We start from the raw sequence: 13,141 nt of genomic DNA on the forward strand, positions 1-13,141 counted from the left end.
CCAGCTCCTGACCCAATGTGCCAGTTTGCCTCTGTGGGTTCAAACCCCACTCCAGAGACTGGAGCACATAATCCAGGCTGACACTCCCAGCGCGGCGCTGAGGGAGTGCTGCACTGTCGGAGATGCCGTCTTTCGGATGAGATGTTAAACCGAGGCTCCGTCTGCCCTCTCAGGTGGATGTAAAAGATCCCACGGCCACTATTTCAAAGAAGAGCAGGGAGAGTTCTCCCCAGTGTCCTGGGGCCAATATTTATCCCTCAACCAACATCACTAAAACAGATTATCTGGTCATTATCACATTGCTGTTTGTGGGAGCTTGCTGTGCACAAATTGGCTGCCACATTTCCCCACATCACAACAGTGACTTCAAAAGTACTTCATTGGCTGTAAAGCACTTTGAGACGTCCGGTGGTCGTGAAAAGCGCTATAGAAATGCAAGTATTTCTTTCTTTTAAGGTGTGCAGAGTCCTCCTCCATTAACAGTGCCATTGCCAAGAAGGTCTGCCGCAGCGCGGATTTCTTTCCAGAGTCCCCCCGACCCCGATCACGTCCAGACCCCCCCTCAGGACTGCTGGGGACCGTTCCCGTGAATGCCCCCGAATACCCGCCCCCGCCCGGTGGTTAGGGAGTGGATCTGGCTGGGTTTGGGCGGGGCTGTTCCTAATTTATGTAAATGAGGCCCGGCCATTAAGATCCACGCCCCTGGACTCCCCAGGGTGCTCCGCCCGCTTAGAGTCTCGCGCCCACCATACCCACCCCCCCCCCCACCCCCCGTTAAAATCGGGGTGTGAGTGCCTGAAATAGAAGCTTCTCCGTTCTCTAGCACTAATGTTCCTCACCTTGATGAGCACCAAAGATGACACCGTCCAAGCCCCTGGTACAGAGGAATAGACGCAAGATCGTTACTAGTTACTTTGTTGAAATGACGGCGATAAAACAAAATTCTATCTTCACCTTTCTGCTTCGGACTGGATTGAGAAATGGTCTTCTCTCCTAATGGCTGGGAGGCTGCCATTATTGGCTGTTAAAATGATGAACTGCCCCATTCCAGACCCGCCTGACCTTTCACTGCAAGCGTCTGTGTCTCAAGTGAGGTTTTAGTTATTCCTGACTCACTGCTGGATGTTCTCGACGTCACAGAGTTTCTGCTTTCGATCTTTAACTCTTCCATTCCCCCTGAACCTCCACCTGAGCTTTCACAAGGCAGAGGCTTTTGAATCGCAGAAACGGGCAGCACCTTCCACTTGGGCTGTGCCTTTAACAGACCAACACATCCCCAGGTGCTTCGCAGAGCAGAACCAGAAACTGAGATAAGAGAATGGAAGGAATTAGGGCTCGTGCCTTTCACAACGTCCCAAAACGCTTTACAGCCAATGAAGTACTTTTTGAAGTGGAGTCACTGTTGCAATGTAGGAAACCCGGCAGCCAATCTGCGCACAGCAAGCTCCCACAAACAGCAATGTGACAATGACCAGATAATCTGTTTTAGTGATGTTGGTTGAGGGATAAATATTGGCCCCAGGACACCGGGGAGAACTCCCCCTGCTGTTCTTCACTATAGTGTGATGGGATCTTTTGCATCCACCTGAGAGAGCAGACGGGGCCTCGGTTTAACGTCTCATCCGAAAGATGGCACCTCTGACAGTGCCGCACTCCCTCAGCACTGCACTGGGAGTGTCAGCCTGGATTTTTATGCTCAAGTCTCTGGAGTGGGACTTGAACCCACAACCTTCTGACTCAGAGGTGAGTCACAGCTGACACAATCTCGAATAGTCGAAAAGATAACTGTTGATGAGGCATCTAAAGTGGGGGGAAAGTAGCACGGCAGAGGTGTTAAGGGAGTTCCAGAGAGTAGGATCAAGATGACTGCAGCAAACAGCTTCAAAATGGATCATCTGTACCTTTTTAAACATTTTATTGGAACTGTAGAAATAAATGGAGTTGTTGTGTAGTACTGTAATTGGTGGATTCCTCTGAATCAAGTTAAAGGAAACATGGATGATACTGTCAGAGGTGCCGTCTTTCAGATGAGACGTTAAACCGAGGCCCCGTCTGCTCTCTCAGGTGGCTGTAAAAGATTCCATGGCCCTATTTCGAAGAAGAGCAGGGGGAGTTCTCCCCGGTGTCCTGGGGCCAATATTTATCCCTCAATCAACATAGCAAAAACAGATTATCTGGTCATTATCACATTGCTGTTTGTGGGAGCTTGCTGTGCGCAAATTGGCTGCTGCGTTTCCCACATTACAACAGTGACTACACTTCAGAAAGTACTTCATTGGCTGTAAAGCGCTTTGAGACATCCAGTGGTCGTGGAAGGCGCTATAGAAATGCAAGTCTTTTCTTAATCCTCAAAAAATACTGGGAATACACAGCAGGTCTGTCAGAGAAAGCCAGGCTACCATTACAGGTAAGCCCTTCATTAGAAGGTGTTAACCACTCCTGATCTTTCACACACTGAATGGACCTCCTGCACTTTTCCAGCATTTAAGACTTGAATTATCTGTTTGACGAGTTTGTAAACAGCTTTATAAAAAGATGAGTCACACTGGTGGCTGCTCCGTTCCCCATATCCCATGCTTTTCACAGAGCTTTAAGGTGAGAATGAACACAAGAAAACATCAAATGAGAAAGAGGCCCAATTTCGGGTCGGTCTTTCATGCCAAGTCGAAAAACCAGATAAATGGCGAGAAATAGCCGTGAAGGCTTACAGAAGAGATTTACTAAAATGATTCCAGGGATGAGGGACTTCAGTTACGTGGATAGACTGGAGAAGCTGGGATTGTTCTCCTTGGAGCAGAGAAGGCTAAGAGGAGATTTGATCGAGGTGTTTAAAATTGTGAAGGATTTAGATCGAGTAAACAAAGAGAAACTGTTTCCAATGGCTGAAGGGTCGATAACCAGAGGGCCCAGATTAAGGTGATTGTCAAAAGAACCAGAGGCGACATGAGGAATGTTTTTTTTCACAACGAGTAGTGAGGATTTGGAATGCGCTGCCTGATAGGGCGGTGGATACAGATTCAATAGTGGCCTTCAAAAGGGAATTGGATAAATACTTGAAGGAGAAAAATTTGCAGGGATCTGGGGAAAGAGCGGAGGGAGTGGGACTAACTGGATTGCTCTTCGAAAGAGCCAGCGCAGGGCCGATGGGCCGAATGGCCTCCTTCTGTGCTGTACTATTCTATCTATGATTCTATAAATGAGCAGGGCAGGGAGCGGATTATGGTTTGAGTTCAGAGATTCGCTTTGCTATTGAAGCAGCCGCATAGCAAAGTGTCATCACTAACATCTACCCATCGGAATACACAGGAGTGGAAAAATGGTCTCTTATTTAAAAAAAATAAGCGGCCATTTTGTGTGTTCCTCTCATTCTAGCAATTTCTGGAAGGCCACACAAAATCTGGACTGTCCCAATCCAAACCAGATGGGTGTTGACCCCTAACCCTGCTCCTTCCTTCAGGAATTTCTGGCATTGACACTGGGCCACCTCCTTTATCCGGAGTGAAAAACCAAAATGGCTACAGTCATGAGATAGTCGAGTGTGGCCGGAAATACTTTGTGTAGTCTGACACGAAGAATGCTGTTTAATGAGGTAACTCGGGCCTGAATTTTACTTTGGAGGCGGGTAGGGAGCAGGGAGGGCTAGAAAGCGGTCGGGAAGCCCAGGGGAGGGAGGGAGGGATCGGGGTGGCAGGATTGGAGGCCGGTGAGGGATCGGGACCCGGAGGGGGGAGGTCGGAAGGGGATCAGGAGCTGGAGGGTGGAGGTCGGTAGGGATCGTGTGCCGGAGGGGGAGGTCGGAAGGGGATCAGGAGCTGGAGGGGGGAGGTCGGAAGGGATCGTGTGCCGGAGGGGGGAGGTCGGAAGGGGATCGGGAGCTGGAGGGGGGAGGTCGGAAGGGATCGTGTGCCGGAGCGGGGAGGTTGGAAGGGATCGTGTGCTGGAGGGGGGAGGTTGGAAGGGGATCGTGTGCCGGAGGGGGGAGGTCGGAAGGGGATCGGGAGCTGGAGGGGGGAGGTTGGAAGGGATCGTGTGCCGGAGCGGGGAGGTTGGAAGGGATCGTGTGCTGGAGGGGGGAGGTTGGAAGGGGATCGTGTGCCGGAGGGGGGAGGTCGGAAGGGAATCGGGAGCTGGAGGGGGGAGGTCAGAAGGGATCGTGTGCCGGAGGGGGGAGGTCGGAAGGGATCATGTGCCGGAGGGGGGAGGTCGGAAGGGATCGTGTGCCGGAGGGGGGAGGTCGGAAGGGATCGTGTGCCGGAGGGGGGAGGTCGGAAGGGATCGTGTGCCGGAGGGGGGAGGTTGGAAGGGATCGTGTGCCAGAGGGGGGAGGTCGGAAGGGATCGTGTGCCGGAGCGGGGAGGTTGGAAGGGATCGTGTGCCGGAGCAGGGAGGTTGGAAGGGATCGTGTGCCGGAGCGGGGAGGTTGGAAGGGGATCGTGTGCCGGAGGGGGGAGGTCGGAAGGGAATCGGGAGCTGGAGGGGGGAGGTCAGAAGGGATCGTGTGCCGGAGCGGGGAGTTTGGAAGGGAATCGGGAGCTGGAGGGGGGAGGTCGGAAGGGGATCGTGTGCCGGAGGGGGGAGGCCGGAAGGGAATCGGGAGCTGGAGGGGGGAGGTCGGAAGGGGATCGGGAGCTGGAGGGGGGAGGTCGGAAGGGGATCGGGAGCTGGAGGGGGGAGGTCGGAAGGGGATCGTGTGCCGGAGCGGGGAGTTTGGAAGGGAATCAGGAGCTGGAGGGGGGAGGTCGGAAGGGGATCGTGTGCCGGAGGGGGGAGGTCGGAAGGGATCGTGTGCCGGAGCGGGGGGGGTCGGAAGGGATCGTGTGCCGGAGCGGGGAGGTTGGAAGGGATCGTGTGCCGGAGGGGGGAGGTCGGAAGGGGATCGTGTGCCGGAGGGGGGAGGTCGGAAGGGGATCGGGAGCTGGAGGGGGGAGGTCGGAAGGGATCGTGTGCCGGAGCGGGGAGGTCGGAAGGGGATCGGGAGTTGGAGGTTGATGGGGGGCTGGAGGGCGATCGGGACAATGTGATAATGACCAGATAATCTGTTTTATTGATGTTGAGGGATAAAATATTGGCCAGGACACCGGGGAGAACTCCTCTGCTCTTCTTCAAAATAGTGGCCTTGGGATCTTTTTACATCCGCCCGAGGGCAGACAGGGCCTCGGTTTAACGCCTCATTCGAAAGACGACATCTCCGACAGTGCAGCGCTCCCTCAGCCTAACATTTTGTGCTTAATTCTCTGGAGTGAGACCTGAACCTTCTGACTCCGAGGCGAGAGTGATGCCCTCTGAGCCACAGCCGGCACCTTAATAAGTATTCTAAATATGCTGGGTATTCTAAAGCGTTCCACTTTCTGGTTTTCAGACCCGCGGAGGCCGCTGTGCCGTGTGCAACCACAAGTGCTTCTCCGTGACGTACTGCGCTGTCGTGATAAACCCCAGGGGGCACCATGGACGGAGACGTGGATATGAGGTCGGAGCTGGAGGAGATGCAGCGCTGTGCTGATCAGATCACAGACGAGGTGAGTGGCAAATCCAAGACACGAGGGCGTGACTTTGTGAATGCATTTAACCATTGCATAGAAAGCTCGGTATTACTAGACAACAAAAGACCACGCTCCCTCTACTTCGCCTCTAGTCGCAAGATCCAATGATAATGGAGTTGTTGACCAATCACAGCGATCAATCTCTATCAGTGAGTCACAACAGACCCAGACACGAGGCGAGGAAACCCCCAATGGTGGAGAGCTTTGGGAACCAGAAGTCCAAACGCGCCTGTTCCTCCCGAGCTCGCTGCACTCTCCACACCTCATGTCTCCAATTACTCAGATACTGGATCCCAAAGTGTTATTTTCTGAATGGTATCTATCCCATTTTAATTTGAACGCTAACTGCTTCCACTGTTTCCCGAGGGAGCCTGTTCCATAGATTGACCGCTCGCTCACTGAAACATTGGGGTAACTTGAACCTAATTCGCACGGGATGGGGTGGGACGCTGGTTTTATACCTCGCCCAACATTTCTCTCTATTGACTTCAGAGGAGAGTAAAATCAGGCCGGGTGCAGTTTCTCGACGGGCGCTTTAGGTTAAAATTGCCCCCATTGTTTCCACAGATTAGTTTTGAATTTGCCCTCCTTCACGAACAGGTGAATTTGCCCCTCTTCACGAACAGGTGAATTTGCCCCCCTTCACGCGCAGGTGGATTTGCCCCCCTTCACGAACAGGTGGATTTGCCCCCCTTCACGAACAGGTGAATTTGCCCCCCTTCACGAACAGGTGAATTTGCCCCCCTTCACGCGCAGGTGGATTTGCCCCCCTTCACGAACAGGTGAATTTGCCCCCCTTCACGAACAGGTGAATTTGCCCCCCTTCACGAACAGGTGAATTTGCCCCCCTTCACGAACAGGTGGATTTGCCCCCCTTCACGAACAGGTGGATTTGCCCCCCTTCACGAACAGGTGAATTTGCCACCCTTCACGAACAGGTGGATTTGCCCCCCCTTCACGAACAGGTGAATTTGCCCCCCCTTCACGTGCAGGTGAATTTGCCCCCCTTCACGAACAGGTGAATTTGCCCCCCTTCACGTGCAGGTGAATTTGCCCCCCTTCACGAACAGGTGAATTTGCCCCCCTTCACGTGCAGGTGAATTTGCCCCCCTTCACGAACAGGTGAATTTGCCCCCCTTCACGAACAGGTGGATTTGCCCCCCTTCACGAACAGGTGGATTTGCCCCCCTTCACGAACAGGTGAATTTGCCCCTCTTCACGAACAGGTGAATTTGCCCCCCTTCACGAACAGGTGAATTTGCCCCCCTTCACGAACAGGTGGATTTGCCCCCCTTCACGAACAGGTGGATTTGCCCCCCTTCACGAACAGGTGAATTTGCCCCTCTTCACGAACAGGTGAATTTGCCCCCCTTCACGAACAGGTGAATTTGCCCCCCTTCACGAACAGGTGGATTTGCCCCCCTTCACGAACAGGTGAATTTGCCCCCCTTCACGAACAGGTGGATTTGCCCCCCTTCACGAACAGGTGAATTTGCCCCCCTTCACGAACAGGTGAATTTGCCCCCCTTCACGAACAGGTGGATTTGCCCCCCTTCACGAACAGGTGAATTTGCCCCCCTTCACGAACAGGTGAATTTGCCCCCCTTCACGAACAGGTGAATTTGCCCCCCTTCACGAACAGGTGAATTTGCCCCCCTTCACGTGCAGGTGAATTTGCCCCCCTTCACGAACAGGTGAATTTGCCCCCCTTCACGAACAGGTGGATTTGCCCCCCTTCACGAACAGGTGGATTTGCCCCCCTTCACGAACAGGTGAATTTGCCCCTCTTCACGAACAGGTGAATTTGCCCCCCTTCACGAACAGGTGAATTTGCCCCCCTTCACGAACAGGTGGATTTGCCCCCCTTCACGAACAGGTGGATTTGCCCCCCTTCACGAACAGGTGAATTTGCCCCTCTTCACGAACAGGTGAATTTGCCCCCCTTCACGAACAGGTGAATTTGCCCCCCTTCACGAACAGGTGAATTTGCCCCCCTTCACGAACAGGTGAATTTGCCCCCCTTCACGAACAGGTGAATTTGCCCCCCTTCACGAACAGGTGAATTTGCCCCCCTTCACGAACAGGTGAATTTGCCCCCCTTCACGCGCAGACCGTGTGCTCTGGTTCCACTGTCCTGGTCACGGTAAAACAACTCGTCATGATCGACATTAGCCAGCCCCTTTTAGAATCCTAAAACCAGCAATCACATCACCTCTCAACCGAATCTTCTCCAGAGAGCACATGCCCAATTTACACAATCGCTCCTCGTAAACCAATCCCTCCACCCCCACAATCATTCTGGTTGTTCTCTTCAGTATCCATTCAATAGCTGCAATATCCCTTCTGTACTGTGACGACTAGAACTGTACAAAGTAATCATTGCATCAATGATTTATAAAGTGGCAGGATTATCTCACTATTGCCGCTCAATATTGACCTTTCGAAACATCCCGACAGGTGACCAAAAGCCTGGTCAAAGAGATCGGTTTTAAAGGAGGAGAGAGAGGCAGAGAGGTTGAGGGAGGGAGCATCAGGCCTAGGCAGCTTAAGGAAAGCGGCCAGAATTGAAGGAATGCAGAATTTCCGGAGGGTTGTGGGGCTGGATGAGGTTACAGAGATAGGGAGGGGTGAGGCTATGGATGGCTTGAATACAATGATGAGAATTCTAAAATCGAGGCGTTACCGGACCGGGAGCCAATGTAGATCAGCGAGCACAGGGGTGATGGGTGAACGGGACTGGGTGCGAGTTAGGACACGGGGCAGTGAGCACAGGGGGTGATGGGTGAACGGGACTGGGTGCGAGTTAGGACACGGGGCAGTGAGCACAGGGGGTGATGGGTGAATGGGACTGGGTGCGAGTTAGGACACGGGGCAGTGAGCACAGGGGGTGATGGGTGAACGGGACTGGGTGTGAGTTAGGACACGGGGCAGTGAGCACGGGGTGATGGGTGAACGGGACTGGGTGTGAGTTAGGACACGGGGCAGTGAGCACAGGGTGATGGGTGAATGGGACTGAGTGTGAGTTAGGACACGGGGCAGTGAGCACAGGGGTGATGGGTGAACGGGACTGGGTGTGATTTAGGACACGGGGCAGTGAGCACAGGGGTGATGGGTGAACGGGACTGGGTGTGATTTAGGACACGGGGCAGTGAGTACAGGGGGTGATGGGTGAACGGGACTGGGTGTGAGTTAGGACACGGGGCAGTGAGCACAGGGGTGATGGGTGAACGGGACTGGGTGCGAGTTAGGACATGGGGCAGTGAGCACAGGGGGTGATGGGTGAACGGGACTGGGTGTGAGTTAGGACACGGGGCAGTGAGCATGGGGTGATGGGTGAACGGGACTGGGTGCGAGTTAGGACACGGGGCAGTGAGCACAGGGGTGATGGGTGAACGGGATTGGGTGTGAGTTAGGACACGGGGCAGTGAGCACGGGGTGATGGGTGAACGGGACTGGGTGCGACTTAGGACACGGGGCAGTGAGCACAGGGGGTGATGGGTGAACGGGACTTGGTGCAAGTTAGGGCACGGGGCAGTGAGCACAGGGGGTGATGGGTGAACGGGACTGGGTGTGAGTTAGGACACGGGGCAGTGAGCACAGGGGGTGATGGGTGAACGGGACTGGGTGTGAGTTAGGACACGGGGCAGCGAGCACAGGGGGTGATGGGTGAACGGGACTGGGTGTGAGTTAGGACACGGGGCAGTGAGCACAGGGGGTGATGGGTGAACGGGACTGGGTGTGAGTTAGGACACGGGGCAGTGAGCACAGGGGGTGATGGGTGAACGGGACTGGGTGTGAGTTAGGACACGGGGCAGTGAGCACAGGGGGTGATGGGTGAACGGGACTGGGTGTGAGTTAGGACACGGGGCAGTGAGCACAGGGGGTGATGGGTGAACGGGACTGAGTGCGAGTTAGGACACGGGGCAGTGAGCACAGGGGGTGATGGGTGAACGGGACTGGGTGTGAGTTAGGACACGGGGCAGTGAGCACAGGGGGTGATGGGTGAACGGGACTGGGTGTGAGTTAGGACACGGGGCAGTGAGCACAGGGGGTGATGGGTGAACGGGACTGGGTGCGAGTTAGGACACGGGGCAGTGAGCACAGGGGGTGATGGGTGAACGGGACTGGGTGCGAGTTAGGACACGGGGCAGTGAGCACAGGGGTGATGGGTGAACGGGATTGGGTGTGAGTTGGGACACGGGGCAGTGAGCACAGGGGGTGATGGGTGAACGGGACTGGGTGCGAGTTAGGACACGGGGCAGTGAGCACAGGGGGTGATGGGTGAACGGGACTGGGTGTGAGTTAGGACACGGGGCAGTGAGCATGGGGTGATGGGTGAACGGGACTGGGTGCGAGTTAGGACACGGGGCAGTGAGCACAGGGGTGATGGGTGAACGGGATTGGGTGTGAGTTGGGACACGGGGCAGTGAGCACAGGGGGTGATGGGTGAACGGGACTGGGTGTGAGTTAGGACACGGGGCAGTGAGCACAGGGTGATGGGTGAATGGGACTGAGTGTGAGTTAGGACACGGGGCAGTGAGCACAGGGGTGATGGGTGAACGGGACTGGGTGTGATTTAGGACACGGGGCAGTGAGCACAGGGGTGATGGGTGAACGGGACTGGGTGTGATTTAGGACACGGGGCAGTGAGTACAGGGGGTGATGGGTGAACGGGACTGGGTGTGAGTTAGGACACGGGGCAGTGAGCACAGGGGTGATGGGTGAACGGGACTGGGTGCGAGTTAGGACATGGGGCAGTGAGCACAGGGGGTGATGGGTGAACGGGACTGGGTGTGAGTTAGGACACGGGGCAGTGAGCATGGGGTGATGGGTGAACGGGACTGGGTGCGAGTTAGGACACGGGGCAGTGAGCACAGGGGTGATGGGTGAACGGGATTGGGTGTGAGTTAGGACACGGGGCAGTGAGCACGGGGTGATGGGTGAACGGGACTGGGTGCGACTTAGGACACGGGGCAGTGAGCACAGGGGGTGATGGGTGAACGGGACTTGGTGCAAGTTAGGGCACGGGGCAGTGAGCACAGGGGGTGATGGGTGAACGGGACTGGGTGTGAGTTAGGACACGGGGCAGTGAGCACAGGGGGTGATGGGTGAACGGGACTGGGTGTGAGTTAGGACACGGGGCAGCGAGCACAGGGGGTGATGGGTGAACGGGACTGGGTGTGAGTTAGGACACGGGGCAGTGAGCACAGGGGGTGATGGGTGAACGGGACTGGGTGTGAGTTAGGACACGGGGCAGTGAGCACAGGGGGTGATGGGTGAACGGGACTGGGTGTGAGTTAGGACACGGGGCAGTGAGCACAGGGGGTGATGGGTGAACGGGACTGAGTGCGAGTTAGGACACGGGGCAGTGAGCACAGGGGGTGATGGGTGAACGGGACTGGGTGTGAGTTAGGACACGGGGCAGTGAGCACAGGGGGTGATGGGTGAACGGGACTGGGTGTGAGTTAGGACACGGGGCAGTGAGCCCAGGGGGTGATGGGTGAACGGGACTGGGTGCGAGTTAGGACACGGGGCAGTGAGCACAGGGGGTGATGGGTGAACGGGACTGGGTGTGAGTTAGGACACGGGGCAGTGAGCATGGGGTGATGGGTGAACGGGACTGGGTGCGAGTTAGGACACGGGGCAGTGAGCACAGGGGTGATGGGTGAACGGGATTGGGTGTGAGTTGGGACACGGGGCAGTGAGCACAGGGGGTGATGGGTGAACGGGACTGGGTGCGAGTTAGGACACGGGGCAGTGAGCACAGGGGGTGATGGGTGAACGGGACTGGGTGTGAGTTAGGACACGGGGCAGTGAGCATGGGGTGATGGGTGAACGGGACTGGGTGCGAGTTAGGACACGGGGCAGTGAGCACAGGGGTGATGGGTGAACGGGATTGGGTGTGAGTTGGGACACGGGGCAGTGAGCACAGGGGGTGATGGGTGAACGGGACTGGGTGCGAGTTAGGACACGGGGCAGTGAGCATGGGGTGATGGGTGAACGGGACTGGGTGCGAGTTAGGACACGGGGCAGTGAGCACAGGGGGTGATGGGTGAACGGGACTTGGTGCAAGTTAGGGCACGGGGCAGTGAGCACAGGGGGTGATGGGTGAACGGGACTGGGTGTGAGTTAGGACACGGGGCAGTGAGCACAGGGGGTGATGGGTGAACGGGACTGGGTGTGAGTTAGGACACGGGGCAGTGAGCACAGGGGGTGATGGGTGAACGGGACTGGGTGTGAGTTAGGACACGGGGCAGTGAGCACAGGGGGTGATGGGTGAACGGGACTGAGTGCGAGTTAGGACACGGGGCAGTGAGCACAGGGGGTGATGGGTGAACGGGACTGGGTGTGAGTTAGGACACGGGGCAGTGAGCACAGGGGGTGATGGGTGAATGGGACTGGGTGTGAGTTAGGACACGGGGCAGTGAGCACAGGGGGTGATGGGTGAACGGGACTGGGTGTGAGTTAGGACACGGGGCAGTGAGCACAGGGGGTGATGGGTGAACGGGACTGGGTGTGAGTTAGGACACGGGGCAGTGAGCACGGGGTGATGGGTGAACGGGACTGGGTGTGAGTTAGGACACGGGGCAGTGAGCACAGGGGGTGATGGGTGAACGGGACTGGGTGTGAGTTAGGACACGGGGCAGTGAGCACAGGGGGTGATGGGTGAACGGGACTGGGTGTGAGTTAGGACACGGGGCAGTGAGCACAGGGGGTGATGGGTGAACGGGACTGGGTGTGAGTTAGGACACGGGGCAGTGAGCACAGGGGGTGATGGGTGAACGGGACTGGGTGAGTTAGGACACGGGGCAGTGAGCACAGGGGGTGATGGGTGAACGGGACTTGGTGTGAGTTAGGACACGGGGCAGTGAGCACAGGGGGTGATGGGTGAACGGGACTGGGTGTGAGTTAGGACACGGGGCAGTGAGCACAGGGGGTGATGGGTGAACGGGACTGGGTGCGAGTTAGGACACGGGGCAGTGAGCACAGGGGGTGATTGGTGAACGGGACTGGGTGTGAGTTAGGACACAGGGCAGTGAGCACAGGGGGTGATGGGTGAACGGGACTGGGTGTGAGTTAGGACACGGGGCAGTGAGCACAGGGGGTGATCGGTGAACGGGACTGGGTGTGAGTTAGGACACGGGGCAGTGAGCACAGGGGGTGATGGGTGAACGGGACTGGGTGTGAGTTTGGACACGGGGCAGTGAGCTCAGGGGGTGATGGGTGAACGGGACTGGGTGTGAGTTAGGACACGGGGCAGCGAGCACAGGGGGTGATGGGTGAACGGGACTGGGTGCGAGTTAGGACACGGGGCAGGGAGCACAGGGGGTGATGGGTGAACGGGACTGGGTGTGAGTTAGGACACGGGGCAGTGAGCACAGGGAGTGATGGGTGAACGGGACTGGTTGTGAGTTAGGGCACGGGGCAATGAGCACAGGGGGTGATGGGTGAACGGGACTGGGTGTGAGTTAGGACACTGGGCAGTGAGCACAGGGGGTGATGGGTGAACGGGACTGGGTGTGAGTTAGGACACAGGGCAGTGAGCACAGGGGGTGATGGGTGAACGGGACTGGGTGTGAGTTAGGACACGGGGCAGTGAG

General features: G+C 56.5%; 1 protein-coding gene across 3 annotated transcripts in view; it reads left to right on the forward strand.

Moving 5' to 3' along the window:
* Nucleotides 1-13,141, forward strand: part of LOC147096888 (synaptosomal-associated protein 25-like) — a 381,047-nt gene that overhangs the window by 291,156 nt on the left and 76,750 nt on the right. For all 3 annotated transcript variants that reach the window (XM_085973583.1, XM_085973585.1, XM_085973582.1), the window contains one exon: nt 5,360-5,516. In XM_085973583.1, coding sequence (XP_085829709.1) covers nt 5,445-5,516 — 72 coding nt within the window. In that variant the 5' untranslated portion in view covers nt 5,360-5,444. The remainder of the gene's footprint in view (nt 1-5,359; nt 5,517-13,141) is intronic.

Source organism: Somniosus microcephalus, chromosome 34 (assembly GCF_052327205.1).
Source record: "Somniosus microcephalus isolate GS21.2 chromosome 34, FLI_Smic_1.0, whole genome shotgun sequence".
Lineage (NCBI taxonomy): Eukaryota > Metazoa > Chordata > Chondrichthyes > Squaliformes > Somniosidae > Somniosus > Somniosus microcephalus.